The 10,065-nt window shown below is 35.6% G+C and overlaps 1 protein-coding gene across 1 annotated transcript in view; it reads left to right on the forward strand.

The window, feature by feature from the left end:
* Nucleotides 1-10,065, forward strand: part of slc30a8 (solute carrier family 30 member 8) — a 36,456-nt gene that overhangs the window by 18,070 nt on the left and 8,321 nt on the right. The window contains 5 exon segments of the mRNA XM_016281404.1: nucleotides 3,853-3,990; nucleotides 4,084-4,230; nucleotides 4,900-5,053; nucleotides 7,554-7,809; nucleotides 8,056-8,161. Coding sequence (XP_016136890.1) covers nucleotides 3,853-3,990; nucleotides 4,084-4,230; nucleotides 4,900-5,053; nucleotides 7,554-7,809; nucleotides 8,056-8,161 — 801 coding nt within the window.

Here is a 10,065-nt window from a genome sequence, read left to right on the forward strand (position 1 = left end):
GTTTTATGCATGTTTATGACAACTGTCATTAAGTGTCATTCGCTCAGTTATGTCATTTTTAATGCAAAGATGACATTGTTTGAGATGTCTTTGTTATGGGCTAGGGTTAGGGGTAGGGTTAGGTTAGGGTTAGGTCAAACGTTAGGTTATTAAAAATGACATAACTGAGCGAATGACACTTAATGACAGTTGTCATAAACATGCATAAAACCTCCTTCATATTCATGACACGTGTCATGTCAGTCTTATGCACACCCCTTCAAGTAAAGTTTATGCAAAATAAAAACTGTTGAATCTCCCAAGGCCAAATAATCTAAAGATGACCAAGAACCCCTCTATCACCATAAATAGGATAATTCGTCTTCTCAGCTGTATGCTCAGTTATTGAGCCATCATTCACATGAAACAAATATGGTGATGTAATCAAGTCACAGCATTATTGTTATTATTTGACTTTCATACATTTGGATATAGTGAGCAACAGAGAAAGATATTGGTCTGCAAAATAATGCAGTTAAACATGCAATACCTTTGTCACTATTGCAATTCCTCACTGAACTGAACTTGCTATAAGCCACACACCTGCGTTTACTATAGCTGTATTTGGCTGCATGCAGGGCTTAATTTGTGCCGGAACAAGCCGGATCCTGATACGGTGTAGTGCCGAGATTTGCACCCTGACAGATTATGCGCCCCCTAGTATTGGTAGGTTTAGGGTTAGGTGTGGGGTTAGGATTAGGGGTGGGGTTGGGATTAAGCAATCAGGTAGCGACTTCAACGAGGGGGTGCATAATCTGGCAGGGGTGCAGAATTCGGCACAACACCGGCACCAGAATTAGTGCTATGTCGGTGAAAAGGGATTACAGAGAAGGGTTGAATACACTCAAATTAAAATGCTACTTTTAAATGTTGCATTTTTTTAATTGATATATTTAACCCTTATTTAGCCTACCCCATATTTAAAATGAACAAAACATAAAACATTAATGGAGCATGCAAGCAAGACATTAGGACAATAGACTGAATGGGCGCTTAGATGAAAGAAAAAAACATATAGATAACGAGATTTTTTTACCATCTGTAACAATTTTCTATTTTTAATACAATATTTATAACTGAACACGAATCAATTAACTATACATTTCGTGACTGTGGCACGTACTGCCTTGAGATCGAGCTGAAACAGAACAAAAGTAAAGGCCTATTGGCTACAGCTAGACGGAAAAAGCTAAGACTCTTCTCCGCTCTTCAGACACACACACAAAAAATATATATTAGTCTTTACAGACATAGTGTTTCTTGAGTAAAGAAAACGCGGCACTTATTCAAACATCCGTTATTTATTTACCCTTGCATTGCGAATAAGCGGAGATCTGTCTCCAGGCTGTGGCCGGCGCTTCACTCTAAATGGAAGCGGGGTGGAGTGACACGGTTTCGCTGACAGTTTGAGGAGCAAATGGCGTTTAGCTTCAGTGACAAGCTCGTTTGAATGCTTGTCATTGGGAATTTTTTTTTGTAAAACCCTCAGACATAAGAAAGACCAATAGCATTCATTTAAAAATAACAATAACGAAATAAATAGAGATATGAAGTTTGGATAATTTTCCACGGCACATCTGACTGGGCTGGGGTATGGCTATATATATATATATGTATATATATTTCATTATTTATTTATGTATTTATATCATTGTAAACTTAATTTTTGATTAGTAATATGCATTGCTAAGAACTTTATTTGGACAACTTTAAAGGCGATTTTCTCAATATTTTGATTTCTTTGCACCCACAGATTCCAGATTTTCAAATAGTTGTATCTCGGCCAAATATTATCCTATCCTAACAAACCATACATCAATGGAAAGCTTATTTATTGTATAAATCTCAATTTTAAAAAAATTGACCCTTATGACTAGGGATTCACCGATATGAAAATTTTGGCCGATACCGATAACCGATTATTCTTTATTTTTGAAAGCCGATAACCGATATGTTGGCCGATAAATCTATATCCAAATTGTTATATACTTTTTGAGAGCCTGATTACAAAAAAGGTCTCATCATTAAAAGCCACATCCCAAACACTTCAACATAAGCAGCCTAGTTTGAACGGTGTACGTTTTAAAAATATTTTTACTCTCCCATTACCAAATTTAGTCATAAAAAAGTCTTACAAATAAATAAAATTATGCATAATGCAAACTAGTCACTGGACATCATTACACGTGTAAAGAATCAAAATGAATGCGCCATAGATCAATAAAACGGAATAGCCTCTGCACGGACAATAATTAAATGATTTTAATTACTAAACCATATTGTTGATGAAAATAATAAGAGAAAAATACAAGTGGTTGTTGTTATTAATAATATATCAATGATTTTGAAAAAGTAACAAATTAATACCACTGTTTTAAATAGTAGCCGTTGAGCTGCGCGTGCTGAAGCTGAAGAGCTGAATGAACACGGTAAACTGAAGCGTTTTGCTGGCAGCTTATTTAACTCAAGGAAATGCATCCTGAGATTAATATTAATACAACATAAACATAATATTACAACTTATATGTACAAAATGATGCAGTTATTGCGTGCTATATTCAGAATGTGTGATCCTGTTGTGGATGCGCTCTTCCCATAACAATGCGCTGAAACACTGCAACTAAACCCAAAGAATTCACAACGTTTTATTATAATAATTTTCTCATTAGAATGCTATATACACGACATTCCCAATCATAGTTATTAATGTTGTGCACTGCTGTTTGAGCTGCGTGTGCTGAGCTAAAGATGATCACCGGTAAACTGAAGCACTCTTTTAACTTAACCAAACGCATTCTATATGAGATAAATCAGATATACATCAAATAAACACAATATTACAATGTACAATTGCACAAAAGGCTACAAACGAACAGCGTGCATCTGAAGTGTCTCTGAAGGAAATAATGCATTATTTATCGGCTTTAAGATATCGGCCAAATTTTCTTATCAGGCCGATACCGATAACAGAAAAAATGAGCCGATATGGGCCGATACCGATATGGTGGCCGATATATCGTGCATCCCTAAAAAAAACATATAGATAACAAGATTTTTTTACCATCTGTAACAATTTTCTATTTTTAATACAATATTTATAACTGAACACGAATCAATTAACTATACATTTCGTGACTGTGGCACGTACTGCCTTGAGATCGAGCTGAAACAGAACAAAAGTAAAGGCCTATTGGCTACAGCTAGACGGAAAAAGCTAAGACTCTTCTCCGCTCTTCAGACACACACACAAAAAATATATATTAGTCTTTACAGACATAGTGTTTCTTGAGTAAAGAAAACGCGGCACTTATTCAAACATCCGTTATTTATTTACCCTTGCATTGCGAATAAGCGGAGATCTGTCTCCAGGCTGTGGCCGGCGCTTCACTCTAAATGGAAGCGGGGTGGAGTGACACGGTTTCGCTGACAGTTTGAGGAGCAAATGGCGTTTAGCTTCAGTGACAAGCTCGTTTGAATGCTTGTCATTGGGAATTTTTTTTTGTAAAACCCTCAGACATAAGAAAGACCAATAGCATTCATTTAAAAATAACAATAACGAAATAAATAGAGATATGAAGTTTGGATAATTTTCCACGGCACATCTGACTGGGCTGGGGTATGGCTATATATATATATATGTATATATATTTCATTATTTATTTATGTATTTATATCATTGTATGCTGCAGGTGAATTGCATGCAGCTACTTATAGCTAGATCAGCTGTTTGTTATTCAAAACTATGACTCCAAGAAATCGATAGATCTTCATTTAATCATGTTAATGTTCTTTACTGTTCCAGTATGTCCTCAGGTGAGATGAAAGATGGTAAGCACTGTCACGATAATACCCGTGCCCTGGAGGACCGAGAGCGTGAAAAAAAGCTTGCCAAGAAACGCCTGTACATTGTTTCAGCAGTGTGTCTGGTCTTCATGGTGGGCGAGATCTTAGGTGTGTGACCCTTACTGCTGATTGGCTGCAAATTGTTTTTGCACACACAAAGGATTGTTGGTGAATATGTGCTGCTGTCTGGTCTGTGTACAGGTGGGTATTTTGCTGGAAGTCTGGCAGTGATGACAGATGCCGCCCACCTGCTTGTGGACCTCACCAGCTTCATCATCAGTTTGTGCTCGCTGTGGCTGTCGTCCAGACCTGCTACACGCACTCTCAATTACGGCTGGCATCGAGCAGGTGAATCACTGGAATTGTAGAACAGTAAATTGTTGTCATGTGGCTCAAAATTCCTGGGTGTCTGCTACTTAAAAAAGTACACTATATACAGTATATGCATCTATACATAAAATACACTACCATTCAAAAGTTTGGGATCAGTACTTAATACTTTTATTCAGCAACAAAACATTGATAAAAAGGGACAGCGAAACCTTTCTATTTCAAATAAATTGTTCTTTTCAACTTCTATTCTTTAAAAAATCCCACAAAAATATTATGCAGCACAACTGTTTTTAACACTGATAGTAATAAGAAATGCTAGCACCAAATCAACATATTAGAATAATTCCTGAAGGATCATGTGACACTGAAAACTGGAGTAATGGATGATGAAAATTCAGCGTTTAAATCACAGTAATAAATGACATTTTAATATATACTAAAACGCAAAATAGTACAAAATATACAAAATAGTATTAAAATACAAAATAGTTATTTTCAATTTTAATAACATTTGTTCTGCATTTTTGGTCAGCATAAGAGACCTGTTTCAGAAACATTTAAAAAATCTTATGGACCCCAAACTTTTCAACAGTAAGGTGTTTATACTTCTTAAATATTCCTTATGTATGCTAGTGAACTATATGAACTACAAGTGTAATTTCATCTACTATTGGGTGTTTTCAGAAATCTTGGGTGCTCTGCTGTCTGTTTTCACCATTTGGCTGGTGACTGGTGTGCTAGTGTATCTAGCAGTGGAACGGCTCATTGATGATGACTTCACTATTGAGGGCACAGTCATGCTGATCACCTCTGGCTGTGCTGTACTGGCCAACATCATGTAAGACAAAAACCTCATTGTGCAATGCAGTTCTATTACGGAGTATATACAGTTCTATTACTGAATGCTATTAATAGCCTCATATGGCCTTTGGCATTTTAACAAAATTTTAACAAAACATTTTGTTAAACATTTTAACAAAATTGTTATTTGCTGTGAAAATGGCGACCCTGTGACCTCATATGAGGACATTATATTTTGGTGTATTTCTCTGAGACTATACATGCCACAGCACATTCAGGGCTTTTCAGAGATACTAAATGTTTGGATGTTTCACTATGACCACTCCCTCTCCTTGGTCTTCAAATATGTCTGATATTAATTTAGTGACACTCTTCTGGAAATATGATAATATTTTGTAATTATCATTTAAATCGGTCTAATTTTTAAACTGTCTGTCATAAATCAACATCTCAGGAAAATGTTATGGGGTTTCAAATCAAAATATGACTTTCTGTTACGAAACAGGATGTGGATTTCATACATGTCCTCATATGAGGACACTGGGACTAAAAGCATGTTTATTAGCATTTTGGGAGACACAACAAATGAATAGGGAAGTAAATTATGTTTCAATATTCTATTAAATATTATATATTATTATGAAAATCTTGTCAAATATTACTCCCATTATTACACTTCTTTTTTCATTACATGTTGCCCCCAAAACACATTAATATGCAAATTAGATTTAGTTTATAGATACATTTTATATAATGAGAAAACCCATTTATGGCCATTTTACACACATTTTGCAGAAAGAAAAATGGTATATCAAACCATTCTGTTATAACATAGTTGAGAATAATCTTTATCCCTTTAACTGTCACTCACATTTTTGAACATAGACGTGAAAGTGCACTATCCAAACTTAAATTTTTATAATTCATGAACGAAAACATTTTGTAACATGATATTGATGTACCATTTTCATGGTAATGCAATGTTTGATTTTAAAATGGGTTTCAAAGGATGAATTTTGAGATTTAAAGTTTTCAATTGATATATAATTTCTGATGGTTTCTAAAGTGTGATAGAGAAAAAGGCAACAAAGAAGACTTTTTTGGACAAAGGTCAGAACTCCTGTTATGATGTTGATTTTTGAGGTGCACTCTGGTCATAAATTAATCTATTACCTTTCCTACATAATTTTTTACAAAAACATTGGTAAAATATCTATTTAGGAGTCTTAGACCTTTCCAACGATGTATAGTTTGTCATGATTAGATTAGGATTTAATTGTAATATAGTGAAGTAAACTTAGGCGTCCCACAGAGGGGACGGGTGACAGTTAAAGGTTATACAAAGTTTGGTAAACAAAAAAAATCCTGAAAACTAAAAATGTATTGATGTGGATTTCATACATGTCCTCATATGAGGACACTGGGACTAAAAGCATGTTTATTAGCATTTTGGGAGACACAACAAATGAATAGGGAAGTAAATTATGTTTCAATATTCTATTAAATATTATATATTATTATGAAAATCTTGTCAAATATTACTCCCATTATTACACTTCTTTTTTCATTACATGTTGCCCCCAAAACACATTAATATGCAAATTAGATTTAGTTTATAGATACATTTTATATAATGAGAAAACCCATTTATGGCCATTTTACACACATTTTGCAGAAAGAAAAATGGTATATCAAACCATTCTGTTATAACATAGTTGAGAATAATCTTTATCCCTTTAACTGTCACTCACATTTTTGAACATAGACGTGAAAGTGCACTATCCAAACTTAAATTTTTATAATTCATGAACGAAAACATTTTGTAACATGATATTGATGTACCATTTTCATGGTAATGCAATGTTTGATTTTAAAATGGGTTTCAAAGGATGAATTTTGAGATTTAAAGTTTTCAATTGATATATAATTTCTGATGGTTTCTAAAGTGTGATAGAGAAAAAGGCAACAAAGAAGACTTTTTTGGACAAAGGTCAGAACTCCTGTTATGATGTTGATTTTTGAGGTGCACTCTGGTCATAAATTAATCTATTACCTTTCCTACATAATTTTTTACAAAAACATTGGTAAAATATCTATTTAGGAGTCTTAGACCTTTCCAACGATGTATAGTTTGTCATGATTAGATTAGGATTTAATTGTAATATAGTGAAGTAAACTTAGGCGTCCCACAGAGGGGACGGGTGACAGTTAAAGGTTATACAAAGTTTGGTAAACAAAAAAAATCCTGAAAACTAAAAATGTATTGGTGATTTTAAAAATCTATTGTTTTTGCCTATGCATGTTCATTCACGTCTTTTTATAAAAAAAAAAAAAATTTGAGTCCCGAATGTCCTCTACCGAAGACATAGCATAACTTATGCATGAAATATAATTGTTTTAATCTTTTTTTTTTATTCACTTTTTTTTAATGCTCTAAACAATGTAAAGACATATGAAAAAAACTATTTTTTTCCTAAAAATCTTTTTTCGGGTCTTAAGAGGTTCAATTGACCTTCTATCTGTTCTTCTCTGTGCAGAATGGCTTTCACTCTGCATCAGTCGGATCATGGCCATAGTCACGGTGGTCTGAGCGGCGGCCACGGCCACAGTCACGACCATGGGAAGGAAAACAGCCACAGTCATTCTAACGCTAACCATTGTGACGTAGAGGAGAATGGGTCTGGTAAAAGACAACAAGCTAATGCTAGCGTCAGGGCAGCATTCGTCCATGTGATTGGAGACCTTCTACAGAGTGTCAGTGTGCTTGTCAGCGCGCTCATCATCTTTTTTAAGGTAAAAGATCAGAGGTTATTAGCATTGGTGAGTCCTAACGGATGAACCAGCACTATTTAACATAAAAGTAACAAAGAACAGTGGCTATCTGTTTGTCATATAGACATAGAGCAGAAAATAGGCAGTTAAGAGAGAATATTGGTGTTGTGTGAGTGCATTTTATTGTGATAGGGTAGCAGATAATGATAAGTATAGATGCAATTTGATGGCATAATCCTAATGAACTGAATTCTTTTCTTTTTATAGCCTGAATATAAAATTGCAGATCCCATCTGCACATTCCTGTTTTCTCTATTTGTCCTGGGCACCACGTTCACTATCATGAGGGACATAATTATTGTCCTAATGGAAGGTAAAGAAGTCTTACTTGTGATTTTTGCTGTTTCAGTTATGCTTCAGAAATGATAATTTAGGCAAAGAGTGGTGATTTTAAAGAAGCTTTACTTAAAAAAACAAGTAAAAGCTGAGTAACTTACAGACTAATATTTACATATTTACACATTACTATATTACAGGCTATTTTTTGTCTAGGGCAGGGGTGCCCAATCCTACTCCTGGCGATCGACTGTCCTGCAAAGTTCAGCTCCAACCATAATCAAACACACCTAAAGCAAATAATTAAAGTCTTCAGGACCACTTGAAAATTAAAGGCAGGTGTGTTTAATTAGAGTTGGAGCTGAACTTTGCAGGACAGTCGATATCTGTTTGTCATATAGACATAGAGCAGAAAATAGGCAGTTAAGAGAGAATATTGGTGTTGTGTGAGTGCATTTTATTGTGATAGGGTAGCAGATAATGATAAGTATAGATGCAATTTGATGGCATAATCCTAATGAACTGAATTCTTTTCTTTTTATAGCCTGAATATAAAATTGCAGATCCCATCTGCACATTCCTGTTTTCTCTATTTGTCCTGGGCACCACGTTCACTATCATGAGGGACATAATTATTGTCCTAATGGAAGGTAAAGAAGTCTTACTTGTGATTTTTGCTGTTTCAGTTATGCTTCAGAAATGATAATTTAGGCAAAGAGTGGTGATTTTAAAGAAGCTTTACTTAAAAAAACAAGTAAAAGCTGAGTAACTTACAGACTAAGATTTACATATTTACACATTACTATATTACAGGCTATTTTTTGTCTAGGGCAGGGGTGCCCAATCCTGCTCCTGGCGATCGACTGTCCTGCAAAGTTCAGCTCCAACCATAATCAAACACACCTAAAGCAAATAATTAAAGTCTTCAGGACCACTTGAAAATTAAAGGCAGGTGTGTTTAATTAGAGTTGGAGCTGAACTTTGCAGGACAGTCGATCGCCAGGAGCAGGATTGTGTTTTCACACTTGGTCCTTTTCAGGGGTCTGAGCGTGGTTCGCGTGATTTTTGGCCCATATGTGAACTCTCCAAACGATCTCAGAAGCGAACCGAGCCGAGACCATCTCGGGAGGTGGTCCGAGTACGGTTCGCTTTCGGCGAAAGGTACGGTTTGCTAAAAACGTGCATTGTGAACACAAATCGGCCCGGGCTCACTTGATTTTTCCATTTGCGAATTCCGATGTAGTTTGGTCATCAGATGTCTTCGTACAAATCAGCTGTTCATAATGGCTGCTTCTTCTGGCAGATTTCTACAAATTATTCGCTCACAACGTGCACTCGTTTATTTTAATTTCAACCGCTTCCAAACAGTAAGAGAGATGCGGCTGTGCGCCTGGCCAGTTTCAACTTTTGATATGTTTTACGAGAGCGCACGTCCCAGCGGCGGTTAAACTACGTAGTGAGTATACTATCTTTAAATCTATTGAACTGTCAAAGACACCCTAGTTCACATACACACATACATACATACACACTGTTGGTTTTGTCTCTATCAAATATAAACTGGGGGGAAAAAAATCGCACGTGTATCAATATACTGATCTGTGCATTACAGTAGTTGTAGTCCAGCAGCCTAATATGAGAATCAGTAGAATCTATTATTCATACGATTAACATGCCTTTTTATTTTTTACATTTGTAAGGGAAATCAATTAAGATTTTAAAGGGAACTCCCCCTTCCTTGTCTGGTTGCCGAAAGGGGTTTCCTGCTTTTCTGATTGGCTGGAGGTTCAGTCTTGGGAAGCCAGTGATTGGGCGTTGGCTGACGACGTGGAGCTGTGGTCTAAAAAGCCGCATGGCTACAAAGCATATAACTAAAAAGCATGACTAGAAGCGAAAAGCTAAAAGCTAGACACAAAAAGCAAAGTTTTGATGGCGTCTTGA

This window comes from Sinocyclocheilus grahami, unplaced genomic scaffold (genome assembly GCF_001515645.1).
Source record: "Sinocyclocheilus grahami isolate Dianchi unplaced genomic scaffold, SAMN03320097.WGS_v1.1 scaffold149.1, whole genome shotgun sequence".
NCBI classification, from domain to species: Eukaryota; Metazoa; Chordata; class Actinopteri; order Cypriniformes; family Cyprinidae; genus Sinocyclocheilus; species Sinocyclocheilus grahami.